Here is a 17,476-nt window from a genome sequence, read left to right on the forward strand (position 1 = left end):
ACATATAGATCTTAAGAAATTAGTTATTCTTTGTTTAGCTTCTGTATGTCTAGTAGTAAAAATAATACTGTTGATGCCTAGCCACAAATAGTTCATGGAGCACATGTAAGTTATGTATTGGGAGAACTTTAATTTTAGCATTTCTTGGCTTTGTTACATTGGAATTCGTAGCAGAATTACACAGAACACAGTATTTTTAGTACTAATTCTGGACTAAATATACAAATTCTTGTAGCTCGGCAATTTTTGTCGACCATAGTTTTCATGCAGTGTTTGCCCACAGTGGCTGGTCAGCAGAAAAGCATTGAATTGGAACTGATTCATTTCTGAGTCAGTGACGAATTCACTTTCCAAGAATGGTCTCTCTCATTTTGTAAAAATTGGAAAAGAGCATTATTTAGGCCAGAGGTTGGCAAACTTTTTCTGTAAAGGCCAGATGATAAATATTTTAGGTTTTGTAGGCCATCTAGTCTTTGTCACAACCACTCACCTCTGTTCTTGTAGTGTGAACGGAGTTGTCAATAATATGCAAGTGAGTGGCAATAACTGTGTTCCAATAAAATTTTATTTATAACAACAAGCAGTGGCCTGGGGGATTATAGTTTGCACTCCTGATTTAGATGATAAAAATACCCAAATTTAAAATGTACCTTAGCATTTACCCTTGTCTCTCATTTTTCTCTCCAGGCAGAAGACTGATCTTTGAAAATATGTATTTGGGAGATAGTCACGTTCTATTGAATACCTTGTGCTGGTGCTGCCACCGAAAAATCTGGTTACACTCCGGGGAGGCCTGCTGCCTCTGCAGGACTGCACCGCCTCGGCCCTGAGATGAGTGTCCGGCCTGAGCGGGCACACCATGAATAGATACACAACGATCAAGCAACTTGGGGATGGAACCTATGGTTCCGTCCTACTGGGACGAAGCATTGAGTCCGGAGAGCTGATTGCTATTAAAAAGTACGTTTTATTCTTCCCTCGCATCAGTTCATCCTCAGCTATACATTGTCAACATCGTTTTAACTCCACCCTCTGCATTTCTCATCATTGCAAAATTTCTAAAGGGGCGTGGATGGGAGGCAGGAGGAAAGTCTTAGACCTTGATTCTGCTGGCTTGGGAATGGTCTTGTCAGAGGTCTTAAACACATTCCTGCTTTAGATTTGCATATGGTGTGAGTACTTTTCCAGAGTGTCTTATATTGTGGCATAGTAACGAGCAGGTTAAGAAACATTTTATCGGAAAGGAAACTGAAAGTCTAAGCTGGATTGAATTTGAACCATTTACACAGGTGGTGATCTGGGAACCACTGTCTTCATCTCCCCACCCCACTTGCCTTTTGCAATCTAAGTCCAGTCTCACTGTCTTAGTTATCTATTGCTGCATAACGATTTACCCCAAGGATTCATGGTTTAAGACTACACACATTTATGAGCTCAGAGTTTCTGTGAGTCAGGAGCCTGGGCATGGTTTAGGTGAGTTCTTTAGAGTCTCATGGGGCTGCACTCAAGGTGTTGGCCAGTGCTGGGATCTTATCTGAAGGCTAGGCTGGGAATGGATCCACTTTGGCGCTCACTCATGTGATTATGGGCAGCATTCAATACCTCCTGGGAGTTTGCACCGAGGGCCTCAGTTCCCTGCTGGCTGTTGGCTAGAGGCTGCTCTCTGTCCTTTGGCATGTGGCCTCCCCAGAGAGCAGCTTATAACATGGCACCCTGCTTCAAGACATGGGGGCCACAAAGGCAATGAGCAATACTTCTCCCAAAATGGAAGTCATGTCTTTTTGCTTTTGTAAACTAATCACAGAAGTGACATCCTCTCAGATTGCTGTATTCCACTGGTTAGAAGCAAGTCATTAAAGGAGAGGCATTATTCAAGGCTCTCAATACCCGGAGGTGGGAGTCTTCAGGGACCATTTTAAAACCTTCCTGCTATACCCATCTATCTATATCCAGTCACTTTCTCAACATCTCCATCTGGATGCCCTTCAGACACTTCAGACTCATTATATCCCAAACTGAGCTTATATCCAGTGTTCTCCCTCTCTTGCCCCAAACCTGTTTCTCCTGAAGTGTTCCCTATCTTGATAAATGACACTACCATCCCTCAAAACCTGCATATCCTCCTGACCTCCTTCCATATGCCCAGCACTGGCCATCTAGACCCATAGATTCCAACTACCAAATATTTATTTGATCCATCTACTTCTCTGTGTTCTCCCTTCTAACCTCCCATTCAACCCATTATCATTTACCACCTCTACCACTAGAATAATTTCCCCTGTAGGGTTCCTGGCTTCCATTCTACCCCCCTCCATTCCAGTCTGAAGGGATTACTTTAAATACATGAATCTAATTGTCTAAAACCATTTGCACCAAACGCTGTGTCCCCTCTGCCCTGTCAAGTTGCCTTGTCCTACCTGAATTCAGCAAGCTGTGTGTACAGTTCTGTGCCTGCCACCAGTAACCCCTCCCCAAGTGCACCTGAGAGACCCTCAACCAGGGCACCGTCGGTCTTTAGAATTTCCCCACCAGGACTGAGCTCCAGTTGCCCAGCTCGGTATCAGCTCAGTATCGCACCCTTTAGTGGCTTTCCCACCTCTCCATTCCCAATTTCTCTGTTCCTTGCCCTGGCTTTCTGGAATCACCTCCCAAATAAACTACCTGCACCCAAGTACTTTCCTCAGACTCTGCTTTCAGAGGAGCCCAACCTATAGCAGTTTACAATATCTTCCTATCAATTTTAGGATCAAGCTCCTAGTTTTTAATGTGACCTCCAACTTGCTGTCTCACTTGGCCACTGCCTGCTTCCTTCTCTCCTGTCACGACCCCACTGTCGATTTTGTTCCAGCCACTCTGGCCTTTTGGCTTCTTGAATTCACCAAATACCCTTCTGCCCCAGTCTTCACATGGTATTCCCTGCCTCCCACATTCATAGGCCAACTGATCTTTTGGGTCTTGATTAAAACATCATCTCATTCCAGGAGTGCTTCCTGATACCCCAGGCTAAATTAGGTCACTTTGTAGTCCACTCTCACCTTGTCCTGTACCTTTGTTTCCTAGTGCTCAGCACAGAAAGTGATTACCTGCCTTCCCGCTGCAATGTCAGTTCCATGAGGGATGCCCCTTTCATCACTGTATCTCCAGTGCAGACAAAACCCCTGCCATGCAGTGGGGGGCTAAATAATATTTGGGGCACGAACAAAGGAACTGGTTATGGTTACTCTGCTAGCGTACCGTATGACATTGGGGACAGAGTGTGTGAGTGAGGTCGAGAGATGGAAGTTGGTCTCTTATTGGCCAACACTGAGGCCAAGGGAAAAATGATGGGACTTTTCTGTTTCTTCATTTCCTCACTTGCCCCATCTATTTCCTGGAGCTGCTGGAAGAGTCAAAGGAGACCATGTGATTGCAGTGCAATGAAAGATATAACCTTGAAACTTGGATTTCTGGTTGGCCCATAGAGTTCTCTCTCTCTCCCCTCAGGCTGTAGGCCAAGGTTGGCAAACTTTTTCTGTACATGGCCATGCAGTAAATGTTTCAGGCTTTGCAGGCCATATGGTCTCTATCACAACTCAGTTCTGTTATTGTGTAAAAGCAGCCATAGGCTATGTATAAATGAAAGAGCGTGGTTGTATTCCAATAAAACTCTTTATGGAAGCTGAAATTTGAATTTCATAAAATTATTACCTATCATGAGATCTTATTTTTCTTTGATTTATTTTCCCCGCCTATTTAAAAATATGATAAATCATTTTTAGCTCATAGGCTGCACAAAAACAGATGGCGGGGTGCAGTTGGCTCATGGACCATTGTTTGCCAACCGCTGTACTGGAGGGTCTAGAACTGTGTTATCCAACAGGGTGGCAAGTAACCAAATGGCATTTAAATTCAAATTTTATGAGAAATGAAGTTCCTATGTTGTGCTAGCCATATTCCAAGGACGCGGTACCCATATGTGTCTAGTCCAGTGGCAACCATACTGGACAGCACAGAGCATTACCATCAGTACAGAAAGTTCTGTTGGGGAGCTCTAGTGTAGATCAAATAAGCCTGAGGGATTCGCCTCCAGGGCAAGGTTAGCCAATTAGTGATAGAACAAGACAGCAGGCAAAGCCTCCTTGGACTGCACTGTACCACCTCTGCTGGGAAGCTTTGTGATGTAGCATCGATTGCACTGCCAGACTGTCACATGAATGCTGTTTTTGGATGGTGTAATATTTGGTAGAAATTGAAACCAATTCTAATCACTATTCACCAGATTCAGAATGGAAACATTTTTGAACCAGAAAGTTTAGCCTGTTACTGGGAATAAGCACGCTATTTGTTTCTTTGTTCTCTTTTAGAATGAAAAGAAAGTTTTATTCCTGGGAGGAATGCATGAACCTTCGGGAGGTTAAGGTATTTATTAATACACCAGGGGATAATTTATGTATGGTTGATTAAAAATAGCTTTATATATGCTTAGATCTGTGGTTGATTGGAGTTACTCCTGTTTGAATTGTTTCACCGATGTCAACAAAAGGGGCAAATGACAACATTATACAGCTAATAGCTCAAGGGAGAAGGTTGCCATGCTATCGTATTGGTGAATATACTTTTTTAAACTTTGTTAAGTACTATCAGATAAACCACAGATTTATGTTTATCTCACTAGTTTCCCACTAATGTCTTTTTCCTTTCAAATTGTGATGAAATACACATATGTAAAATGTACCGTATTACCAGTTTGTAAGTGTACAGTTCACTGGTATCACAGACGTTCATATTGCTATGCAGACATCACCTCCATGCACCTCTAGAACTCCCTTCATCTTGTAAATCTGAAACTCTGTACCCACCAAACAGCAACTCCTTGTGACACACATACATACACACAGACACACAACCCTTGGCAACTGCTGTTCTACTCTCTGTCTCTATGACTTTGACCACTCTGGATACCTCATATAAGTGGAATCATACAGTATTTGTCTTTTTGTGACGGGCTTATTTCACTTACCATAGTGTCTTCAAGCTTGTTCAAGGTTCATGTCTCAGTGTATGTCAGGATTTCCTTCCTTTTTAAGGTGGAATAATATTTCTTTGTAGATCTATAGATCCCATTTTGTTTATCCATTCATCCGTTGGTGGGCAATTGGGTTGCTTCCACCTTTTGGCTGTTGTGAACCATCCTTTTATTTTCTTTGCTTTTCGTTTTTTTAAGTTTGTGTATTTTGAGAGAGGGGGAGACAGAAAGAGAGACAATCTCAAGTAGGCTTCCCACTGAGCACGGATCCTGACATTGGGTTCAATCCCACAACCATAAGAAAATGAGCTGAAATCAAGAGGCTGTTGCTTAACTAACTGCACAATCCAAGCACCTGAACCTTCCCTTTTCTTTAGCTCTTCTTTTCCACTGGCTCCTTCTTGTCAGGCTATAAATAAATATATGTGCCTACCATTCTCACTGATCAGCCTCAGCCTTCTCTCCCTGGGAGCTTCCATCACTTTCCTTTCCTTGCCTAACCTTCCAGACTTCTCTTGCCATCATTTCCCCACCTGCCATTGACTTTCCATGTAATTGAATCAGGCATCTGCCCCTGCAACCCTACTGAAGTTGCTGTCCTAAACATCACCTGTTGCCAAATCCAGTTCGTTTTCTCAGACGTTTTCGTGCCTGCGGTGTTGGGTGCTGCCCTCTCCCAGGGCTGTGTGGCTCTGCTTTTGCACAGCTGTCCTATCTCTTTCTTGCCTCACTGAGTGCTCTGTGGTTCACCCTTTAAATAGCGATGATTTCTTACATTCTGTCCTTAGCGATTTTCTTCTTTGCTCTGAACATCCTTCTGAGTCATTTCATTTCTTTCCCTCACTTCAGTACTCTCACCAAATCTCTTATCCTTCGTATGCATTAGACCAGGGGTTGACAAGAGGCCATGTCCTGTTTCTGTAAATATAATTTTATTGGAACACAGCCATGCCCACTTGTTTTGGTAGTGTCTATGACTGATTTCATGCTTTGATGGCAAGGTCAAGTAGTTGTGGCAGGGACTATAAAGCCTAGAAAACCTAAAATATTTATTCTCTGTCCCTTAAATAAAAGCTTGCTGACACCTGCTTCAGGCCCATATATCCAGCTGCTTAAGTTTTCTGGAATGTCTGCTTCCCCCAGTGCTCCTATTTTCCCCCTCTTCTGTAATTATCATTTACCTCTTCACCCAGAAACGGCAACTCATTGTAGATGGCCTGTATGACCTCACTTCCTCCACGTCTCACCCATCCTGTGTGCTGCTCCCAGAAAGATCTCCGTGACATTCAGCTGTTCATACACTACGTACCCCTTATTGAGAAGCTATTATGAGCCAGGCAGCACCTTAGGCACTTTACATGCACTGTCTTATTTTATCCCCACAACTACTCTATGAGGAAAATGTTAATATCTTGAGTTTGCTGCTGAGAACAGCTCAGGCCCAGAGACTCAGTAACTTGGCTTGAGGTAAATACAACTCTAAGCCACGCTTGTTAGGCTTCAGTGGGTGTACACCTGGCATCCAGACAGTGCTTTCCCTGCCCACTTCCCCAGTTAAAGTCTTCTGGGTGAGCTTCCTTCGGAACCTAACTGGGGCAGTTCTCATCCCGCAGGCATAGCCAACTGCCCCTCAACTCCCACACCCATACCTACGAAGGGCTTCCCTCTGGACACACTCTTTCCCTTCCACTGACTTTATCTAGATGTGACTCTTCCTACAAGTCACATTTTAGAGGACATACTCACTGACCACTCAGGGTTTGCTGATTACTCCTTCTTGAAATGTCTCTGATGTTCCTTGTCTCCTTCATTCTCCTGACCCTAAGAAGATCTCCCTTATTCTGTTCTCTAGATTTTGTATTCATGTCCTCTCTTCCATATTAGGCTGTTTGCCTCTTATAGGCAAAGACTGTGTCTTCTGCCCCAGGGTATCCTTGGGGAGCAGTACACAGTAGTTTTGTTAATAGTTAAGAACCTTCACCCAAATGGGGATAAATAATCCCTAGTAGGACTGCTGACCTGGGTTTAATTTGGTATTTCTGCTCCTCTGCTCTAATTGTCCTGTCTTTTCTTCTCCTTGTAAACCCTTACTGTGCCAAAATAAGACGCCTTCCATCTCTAAAATGAGTCACATGAAATTCCCTACACACAATTAATCCCTTTTATATTAAACTAATGTAGATTTTATTTTTTTAATGTTTATTTATTTTTGAGAGACAGAGTATGAGCAGGAGAGGAGCAGAGAGAGAGGGAAACACAGAATCCGAAGCAGGCTCCAGGCTCTGAGGCATCAGCACAGAGCCCGATACGGGGCTCAAACCCACAAACTGTGAGATCATGACCTGAGCCAAAGTCAGACGCTTAACTGACTGAGCCACCCAGGCGCCCCTAAACTAATGTAGACTTTAACTTGCCCATGAGTCATGCTCAGAAAAAAGAACTGCGAGGGGCACGTGAGTGGCTCGGTCAGTTAAACATCTGAATCTTGGTTTCGGCTCAGGTCATGATCTCATAGTTCGTGGGATTGAGCCCTGCATTGGGCTCAGGACTGACAGCATAGAGCCTGCTCAGGATTCTCTCTCCCTCTCTCTGCCCCTCCCGCCTCAACCTCTCAAGCTTTCTCTCTCTCTCCCCCCAAAATAAACAAACATTTAAAGAAAGAAACAAGCAAACAAGAACTGCTAGCCCTTCTTAGACTTGAGCCAGCAAGTCATGCTCAAAACGTGTATCAAGCCAAGCATGTAAGGTACCCTACTCCTTGCCTAGAATCCTCTTCTCAAAAAAGCTTAAAAACCTACTTCATTTTCCCCTGGATGAATTTGCCCTGTTCATTCTGCTTATCCACCGGACATCTCAGCTATTGTGGTGATGCATTTTAAGGTAGAAAAGATGACCACAGGGTAAGTACTTACAAGTCAAGCAATGTTTATGCTTGTTACTCATGGAGAACCTGGAAGCCAACTTAACTGAAACAAGTAATCAGCCTTGTTGGGTCATTTTAGAAGGATCTGGCCTTTGGTTCAGGATTTCCTGCCAGAGAGGCTCCTTGGCAGGAGCTTGTCTTTCAGGGAAGAACCTCCTGAAGAGTTTTATTTTGTTCTCATTCACTGGCCATATTTCCTCTCTCCTCCCAGCTGCTTGATGTTACTCCATCATATTATAGCACTCCCAAGCTCTGATTCTTTGGGTGCATTATTCCTGACTGTCCTTCTAGATTTGGATATTCACAAAGGCACCTGGATGGCTCAGTTAGTTGAGCATTCCACTTGAGCTCAGGTCATGATCTCGTGGTTTGTGAGTTGAAGCCCCGCGTTGGGCTCTGTGCTGACAGCTCAGAGCCCGGAGCCTGTTTTGGATTCTGTATCTCCCTCTCCTTGCCCCTGCTATGCTCATAGTCACACTCGGTCCCTCTCTCTCTTTCTTTCAAAAATACATGTTAAAAAAATTTTAGATTTGGATATCCATGTGACCCTTTTTGTATCCAGACTTTGTGTTTATTTTACAAAAGGAGTGTTCTTTTTAAGGGAATTCAAACATAAGGAGGGCTTTACATATATTACTATTAGAGTCACTTCTTTGTGAGGAAAAGGCTTGGCAATTAAAGGGCTCATCTCACTGTCCAGTGGCCCTTTGAGGCTCCCTTGAAGGAGCTGTCAATCAAGTTCTGACCATCTGGTGAGCAAACCAGCAGTTTCTCTAGCTGTCGTACACGAACAGGATCACTGCTCACAAATACAAGTGTACTCATTCCCTGGCAATAGAACTAATGATGCAAACAGAAAACAGTTTGCACGTGGCTGTACTCACACAGATGTGCCGGGAACAAGAGAACTGCATGTGCGCCAAGATGAAGAATCAGGTCACGCCCTGTTTTCTGAGCCACCCTCTTGTTTCTTACCCCCTGCCTGATGTTTTCGCCTTTGCTCTTCTTAGAAGCAGAGCTATTTCTCCCATCTCACTTCAGAGTCTTTGCAATGAGAGGTCTCCTCCTCCTTTCTCCATTAAAACTCACATTGTAATGAGTGCTGTGTGCCTCATGGACACATGAGTCAGATGGAAGTTGACAGCCTCAGGCTATAAGCCTGTCTATTTGAACAATTTCCTGTTCAAAGGGTCTGCAGACTGTTGCCTGGTCATCTCAGCCCACCGCAGCTGCCTTCTCTAATTCGAACAATCAAAGCTTCAGCTTCCAGTTGGTTCCCTTCTGGACATTTTCATGGCATGAATTCCATCATCTGGAGTGACTGCACCTAAAATAGTTCTGGCCCCTTGCCTAGCGCAGGATGCAGCCGGAAATACCAGTGATGATCAAGTGCTTACTTTCTAGTTAGCTAATCGAAACAGTTTTTCTACATAAAGGTGTTATTGACTTCAGAGAAATACCATTTGTTAAATTGTCAATAAATTAGGAATTGTGGCATTTCTGTGGTTCTGGAATTAGATGTTTCTTCCTAAGTATATGTGGCATTACTTTTCGTTTTCAACAACAGATTTTCTCCAATGTTTTGTGTTTTCTCCCTTGTCTTTTAGTCTTTAAAGAAGCTCAACCATGCCAATGTCGTAAAGTTAAAAGAAGTTATCAGGGAAAATGATCATCTTTATTTTATCTTCGAGTACATGAAGGAAAATCTATACCAGCTCATTAAAGAAAGGTACAGTTTGGTCATCATGACCTTAGAAGTAAATATTGCAAAGAGGATGGGTTTTCTTTTTGCTTTTGTTTGTTGCAACCATGCTACTTAGGCTTCACTGTTTAAAGCTGCCTGTTAGATGAGGGACCCAACCCACATTCCTACTTTGGAGGCCTTGTGATAGCTTCATAGAAGCTACTTTGAACACAGCCATTTTCATGTTTCAAAGGGTTATTCACCCAGAGAAGCTCAGGGATTGAACAGATCTCTGCAGCCCTCATTCCCACAAGGACACATGGGCAGAGTAGTTGCAGGTCAGGGTGTGACAGCTGTGTTTATTTTGAGACCTCCCTGGAAAACTTGTAGGCTGGCTGCACTTCCTTTCTTGCCATAGTGTGCAGGGGCGTGTGTGTTGGCAAGAGGACACTAATAAAAACTCACCTGCTATGGTAATTTTGAACTCTGAAAGTGAACCATGTAGAAGCCCTTGGGTATATTTTCTTAGTGGCAAGTGAGTGCTGTTCACAGCTTCTCTGAGTGGATTCAATGAACAAATACAGTCGTCATTGTCACTGGCAACAATGAAGCTGTATGGTTTGCCCAACCAAGGGAATATGGCACTATCCACTATATTTCATAAGGAATTCATCTGGAAGACCTCAAATTTTCCCCATTAAAAATTTTTAAGGTTTTGTTTTATATTATGGAGAGAGAAGATTTTTATATGATAGATTGGAGGGATTTGTTGGGGGGTAGTTACTATAAAATTTTTGATCTTTGTAACATAACTGAATATACTAATTACAATATGCCAATACACCAGTGTTTCCAAGGTAGCTGTCTTGTCTGGACAAATGGTTGTTTCTCTCTGGTCTTTATTATCAAAGGATCTAGTCAAATTAGTGTGTGAGCAAATGTTTTCTTAAATTCTTACCATATAACCAAAAGAACATGAACACAGGGTATTTGGATTCATATGTAAGTCTGGATTTATGACTTTTTTCTCCTCTGCCCCATACAGAAATAAGTTGTTTCCTGAATCTGCTATAAGGAATATCATGTATCAGATATTACAAGGACTTGCATTTATTCACAAACACGGTAGGTGATTTGGAGTACTGTGCTTTTTAGTAGCAGTGAAATGTTGTCATCAGGTAGAAGATACAGGAAGCATCAGGGCCTTTTGTAATTGGCTCCCAAAAGAGGCTGAAAGAGTTGAGAGGCTGAGACTGGGTTTTGGAATACATTATCTTTCATAACTTGATTTCTGAATTTCTCTCACTATTTATCATGTCTGCATGTTCTTATTTTTTAGGCATTAACAGTAAGCTTGTCATAGATCTAAAATTTATTCCTGCCCATTATCTGGTGTATTAATGAGAAACCTAAGATTATAATTCAGAGTTTAATCTACTACTGCTGCTTTGCTGTGGCTTCTCATTTTCTTAATATATTCCATTTGCTCAAAAGCATTAAAAATGGTCTACCAAAATTTATTCAACATAGGAAAATAAAGTCAATTAAAAATGAGCAAAGAAAGACAAAGACAAAACAAGGTATAGCTGGGAGGGGGGGGATTAATCAGAAAAATGCATGTCAGCAAGTTCTAATTAAGTAAAAGAAGCAGGCTACAGATTTAATTCTGAGCATTCTGACAATGCAAAATGGGAAACATGACCAACTGCATCCAGCATAGTTACCCACCCACCTGGTAAAACAGTCCAGTTGCCCAAAAGAAACAGAACTATTCTTAGAACTAAGACCAGAGAGATTTCTCTCATGGATCCTTATAGAGGTGACAGTATGTACTGTGACTTCATGGCAAACATGAAGTGACAGGTTACATAGGGCAGTTTCATGTCATATCCCTCTTTTGAGGCCAGTTACATCACCTGATCTGAGAAAACAGTTCTAATAGGGTCCAGTATGATTCACTCTAGGGATGGTCTGGATAGTTCAAGGAGAGATTTAGAATAACTAGAGGAATGGATGGCCACATACCCTTCAGGAGATCCTCCAATACTGTTGTTCTTAGTTGAGCTTCTGAAAGGTATTGAGTAGCAGTGACTTTGAGGCTATATTTTCTAGCAAATATCTGGGATGTTACTACATCTCTGCCACTAACTGGATGCAGACCCGCCTTCTTGTAAACACAGAACCATGGGACGGACGTGTCCATTGGTGTAGCCAAGAGTTCTGTAGGGGGTCATCTAAAGTCACTTTATAGACAGATGTGCTAAGCAGTTGATCTTGCACAGGCAGAAAGCCATTCCCCCCTCTCCCCATCCTAAGGATGTTGTTGCCATTGCAAATACTGCAGCAACAGATGAGTTTGCGTTACCCAATAAGGAACCTGGGTGGAAGCCCTCTGATAATACAGTCGGTACAGATTTGACACAAATTGGCAGTGAGTAGAAAAGACACTGTGTCACAGCCGGTGGCATGGGTCCACTGGGATCCTTCCCAGCCTCCCTCTTCCCCCTAAGTAGTCCTTTGGTTAGACACCAAATGAAGTACACAGAGAAGCTATCTGTGCAAATCCCTGTCAGCCTCAAGCACATATTGAATAATCAATGAGTAATATGCAAGACTGAGTCCACTTGTGAACCAATTCCAGTAAAAAGTTTTTTTTCGTAAAAGGTCAGCCTCCACTGCTCACTAAAAGACTGAGACCTAATCACAGGACCACAGAGCTTCTTCATTCCCCTCAAACCTCACCAACACATTAATGAAGGCCCATTTAGATCACTTCCATCTACCCAGCACATCATGTCTGACTCTGAAGAAAAAAATAGAAGGCATACTAAAAGGCAAAAAATTAAGGTCGAAGAGACAGGCAAGCATCGGAACCAGTCTCAGTATGGCAGTGTTGTTGGAACCGTCAGACCCGGAATTTAAAACAGCTATGATTAAAATACTCAGCGCTCTAATGGATAGAGTAGACAGCACGCAAGAACACACAGACAATTTGAGCAGAGAGACAGAAATTCTAAGAAAGGATAAAAAAAATGGCTAGAGATCTAACACATTGTACCAGAAGTGAAGAATGTCATTGATGGGCTTATTGGTAGACTGGATACAGCTGAGGAAAGAATCTCTGAGCTTGAGGCTAACTCAGTAACTATACTGAAATAACTCAGTAAATATACTGAAAATCAAAGAGAAAAATATGGGGGAGAAAAACCCAAACAGAACAGAATACTCAAGACCTGTGGGACAGCTACACAGGTGAAATATACATCTAATGGGAATACCAGAAGGAGAAGACAGAAAAGAACAGAACAAATATTTAAAACAATAATGACTGATAATTTTTCACACAGTGTTATAGGTCAATTATAATTGATAATACTTGGATGGACCCCAAGGACATCATGCTCAAGTGAAACAAGTCAGAGAAAGACAAATATAGCATGATATCACTTATGTGTGAAATCTTTTAAGCCAAATTTGCAGTGACAGAGAATAGAATGATAGTTAACAGGGGCTGGGGGGTAGGGGAGTGGGGAGATGTTGGTCAAAAAGTACAAATTTTCAGTTAGAAGATGAATAAGGATATAATGTACAGTGTTGTGATTATAATTAATAATACTGTGGTTATATACTTGAAAGTTGCTAAGAGAATAAACCTGAAATATTCTTACCACAATAGAGAAATAATTATTTGGCGTGTGTTGGGGGGGAGGTCAGCCTGATCTGCTGGCATTGACAGAAACTTCAATCACCAGGATTCATGAGGGATGGCATGAATTTGCGCAACACGAAAAACTTCTGGTATGGTGTCTGAGGGACAAATAGGAGAAGGCTACCTTACTAGGTTTAAGAGCCCGGGAAAAGATGGGATGAGAAATCAAAGATCTTACTTTGGTTCTTTCTATAAATAGATTGTCAAAAGAGAAAGGTCAACCAGAATGTTTTCACACAGGGACAGTCATAGTGTCTCAGTTACTCAGGCTGTTTGCTCAGTGCTGGAAACTGAGTAGTGGACTGAAAAGAAAGTTAATACTCCATTGGCTTTCTCTTCTTTTCCTTTTGGTTGCTTTTCCTGAGACTCAGGTATTTGTTGCCAGAAAGAACCTGTAGCCTTCTACCTGGGTCTCTACCTAATCCCATCGAATGAACACACACACTCACACATGTACCTCATGCATGTGCATACATATCTACATGGACATATGCCCACATACTGTGTATACAGTGCTCCCCCTAACACGTGCGCACACACACACCCACAAATGCACATGAGTGTGCACACGCCATACATATTTAGCATCCAGATACTATTGTGACATAACACTGCACTCTCAGTTTCTCTCACATGCCTTGGACGCTCGGATTGCATATGAAGACAGTGCAAGGGCAGGCTCAGTGCATGGAGAAAGTCAGAATACCTTTGCTTTTAGCACCATTGCCATTACCAAATACTCATTCTTGTGGACACTTCTCCCCAGCTATTAAGTGGCCAGTTCTAGTTTGAGCTGAATAACATTTCACCTATCACCTTACTTATTTCTTTGCCAATTTTTTAGTTAGAAAGGACAGATGGTAGCTATTCCTTCCAAAGAAGAAGAAACTGAGGTTCAGAGAGGTTTAAAGACCTCTGCAACAAAGAAGTAGAGAGGACATTAGCTCAGGTATCCGTGCCCATTTGCCATGCTCCATTAGAAAAACCCATCTTTTCTCAAGGAAAAGAGAATAAGAGGTGAAAAAAATAGCAATAATAATTGTAGGCGGGATGGATATTAATTTATAGGTCCTATCTCATTTTTATTGATACGTGATTTTTGGAAACTTTATAATGGTTTTTATGTGGTATTGACTTGACTCTGGTTAAGTGCACATGTAACTCTGAACTGTCTATCCCTTTCCTCCAGTAATGGAAAAAAGAATCATCTAAAGCACTTCACAGATGTGTCTTGTTAGCCTCTTCTCACTGTGAGAAGGTGCATTCTGCCCCTAGGGAGTAGACTCCTTTGAGAGGGGAGAACAGTGCTGCAGGTAGTTGCTATGGCCATAGTTCATGTCACTGAGTACTTGCCCCCCGCAGGGAATGAAAACATGACTCCACTTGGTACTGATTGAGCAATGCCAAAGCATATGTACTTTGCCAGAATTAAATAATTAATGCAAGCCTTGCTTCATCCTTGACCTGCCCTTACAAATATCCAGCTTACCTATGCAGGCAATCAAGAATGCCTTAGCTGGCTTGGACAACAGTGTTTTGCCCTAGGAAATGATTCTCTGCTTCTGTGTTTCACTGCTGCCTTGCAGTGCATGACCTTGAGTCAGCCCTTGGCCTTTCTGTGTGTTGCTACCCTAATGGCCTTCTTGAGGAAACACTGTAGGTTTAAATTCAGTAATGTCTGTGAGGTTACAACTTCCACAGCAGGAAGGCATGCTGCACTAATTCAGAGTACTTAGGTATTCACTGGTTATTTCCATATATTCATATCAGGTTCATCATTAACAGAATGTAGCGGAGGAGAGAAAGCCTTCTTTGTGGCTGGATGCTTTCCCTTGCCCAAGGGTTGTTAATGAAAAGTAAGCACAACACTGTTTCTGCCAGGATGAAAGAGAAAAACCCCCATTTTATTCGACTGGCATGGGGGACCCTGAAATTAAATTGAAGGTCTGTACCTGTCTTCTGGAAACCAAACAGTTTTGAACAGGAAGATTCTTATCTTACTAGAACTTGGCTGTTGCGTGATGTCAGAATGAGCCAGCTGTAAGGGTTTCCATTGTGAAGCAGAAGCCCAGAGGAGGAAACGGGCTTACTGTTACAAGTCCCAGTGCACAAATCAGCAGAACATGTACCTGGCTAAGAACTGGATCAGAGCTTAGCACCACCTCCTCACAGGTGAAATGCATGACTGGCTTCAGAAGCCTTCATTCTTCCATGCAAAAATTGGAGCTGTGTCTGCCCACACCCCTGCTGGGAGGATAAAATGAAAGGATTCATACTATGAATAATGACAGGGTCTTGCCAGATGCCAGTGTGCCAAGCATAGCTCTAAGACCTTTATAGAATTAACATATTCAGTCCTGCAAAACAAGCCCTCAAGGTAGATGCTATTTTTTTCTCCTATTTTACAGATTAGGAAAGTGAGGCACAGAGAGCTTAAGTGATTTTTCAGACAGTGAACAGAGCTGGGATTTGAAATTGGGCAACCTGATTGGTCTCCACACTTAACCAGTATGCTGTATTGGCTCTCATATGGAAATTACAATGTTTTGTCAACCTAGAGATGAAAAATAAATGTACATGACATGAGGATCCTACCGTTTTAATCACGAAGGAATAGAACTCATCGGTATAAGGCTAATAATAGCTAATTTAGTAATGACAAGAATAGGGGGCTAGGTCTTCTACAGATATATTCATGAATGCTTTCTAGTTTTAAAGGCTTATGCTCAAATACAGTCTAACAGCATATGTCAGCTGACAAACAATTTCCATTAGTCATTTTTAAGAGTCTGTTTGCACTTAATTTTCTCCCTAGCCATTGTTCCTCTGATTGCTTTGGGCCCAAGTATGATCTAAAGAACGTGAAGCTGCTTAGACAGATACATGGGGGACCAGGGTCTTCATGTTCCTCATTTTATTGGTGCACCTGTTCTAGTAGGATTAAAGAGGAGTCAGCAGTGAGGGACAGGATACAGCTTGACTAATGGGAGGAGGCAGTCAGTGCTCACAGGAGTATGGCCTATAGTGGAAGCAAGCTACAAGGTCCGGAGTACAAGAGTAGGTATATCCCAGTACAAGTCGATGTGATAGGATGAACTGAGCAAGGTAAGTTGCAAGTTTACTGAAGTGGGTGTCACACATGGTTGCAGAGGGAGCTTGCCATGGGCTTGGAGGCTGGAGGACAAATGACTCATTATAAGGGAAATGCCACATAAGTTTGGAAATAATAATTTCGCCCAACTAGAGGAGAAACAGGGAGTCATAAGAGGAGAAACCACATCCATCTGGACTTGAAAGGACTAGAACCACAAATTAAGACTTAGCTCTATGGGGCATGGAGGAGGGCACTTTGGGGATGAGCACTGAGTGTTATGTGGAAACTAATTTGATAATAAACTATTTGTAAAAAAATAAATAAATAAATAAATTAAAAAAAAAAAGACTTAGCTCTATGGATTAAGAGGGACAGAGTAAAGCAGAGTGGTACTTCCGCTCTAGCACATTCTTACAGGTGTGTGAATAATTAACCACTGCCCCACCTTCACCAGCTCTGGTGACTCACTCTTCCCATCTGTTCAATAAGAAAACGATGTTTGTCATTTCTTTTTTTCACTGGTGTGTTCTTAATGCTCTGAGTTTTAGGAAGAGAGTACCCATAGATGCTATATTTTCACCGTCATGGGGGTCTTCCTGCGTGCACTGTCAAAAGGTCGCTCTCTGGTAACTGGTTGTGCCTTTGCACATTCTTAAGGCAGTTCCAAGATGGAAGCACACAGTCAGGCCTTCTGGGACCTAGGGGGTGCTCTGAAGAACAGAGGGTCTGAACACGATGACTCAGTTATACTGAGTCTTAGAAACTGCCCACTCTGGTGTGTGTTGACAATCTTTATTTTAATTAGTCTGATAATAAGCCATCCAAACTTGTCCACATCAGAAATTTCTTCCATTTTAAAGGGTATCCTTGACAAATACTGCATTACCCTTTGAATATGCTGACAGCCTCAAGTTTGGTTCTTACTATAAATTAGGTTTAATTTACTATTAATTTGGTTAGGATACTTAAGGAATTGGTGTGAAGAAGGCCATAAGGCATACATTGGTATGACAGCGGGATAAAGAATGAAGCAATGGAATATATACATGTATTTTTTTTTC

The 17,476-nt window shown here is 42.2% G+C and overlaps 1 protein-coding gene across 2 annotated transcripts in view; it reads left to right on the top strand.

The window, feature by feature from the left end:
• The window catches only part of CILK1 (ciliogenesis associated kinase 1), a 56,979-nt gene that overhangs the window by 20,720 nt on the left and 18,783 nt on the right, over positions 1–17,476 (top strand). The window contains exons 2-5 of one of the 2 annotated variants that reach the window (XM_039222955.1): positions 688–960; positions 4,344–4,398; positions 9,536–9,657; positions 10,658–10,737. In XM_039222955.1, the coding sequence (XP_039078886.1) occupies positions 860–960; positions 4,344–4,398; positions 9,536–9,657; positions 10,658–10,737 (358 nt within the window). In that variant the 5' untranslated portion in view covers positions 688–859. Of the gene's footprint in view, positions 1–687; positions 961–4,343; positions 4,399–9,535; positions 9,658–10,657; positions 10,738–17,476 lie in introns of those variants that run through there. The other variant, XM_039222956.1, reaches the window with a different exon arrangement.

This window comes from Hyaena hyaena, unplaced genomic scaffold (assembly GCF_003009895.1).
Source record: "Hyaena hyaena isolate Hyena2069 unplaced genomic scaffold, ASM300989v1 scaffold_1223, whole genome shotgun sequence".
Taxonomy (NCBI): Eukaryota; Metazoa; Chordata; class Mammalia; order Carnivora; family Hyaenidae; genus Hyaena; species Hyaena hyaena.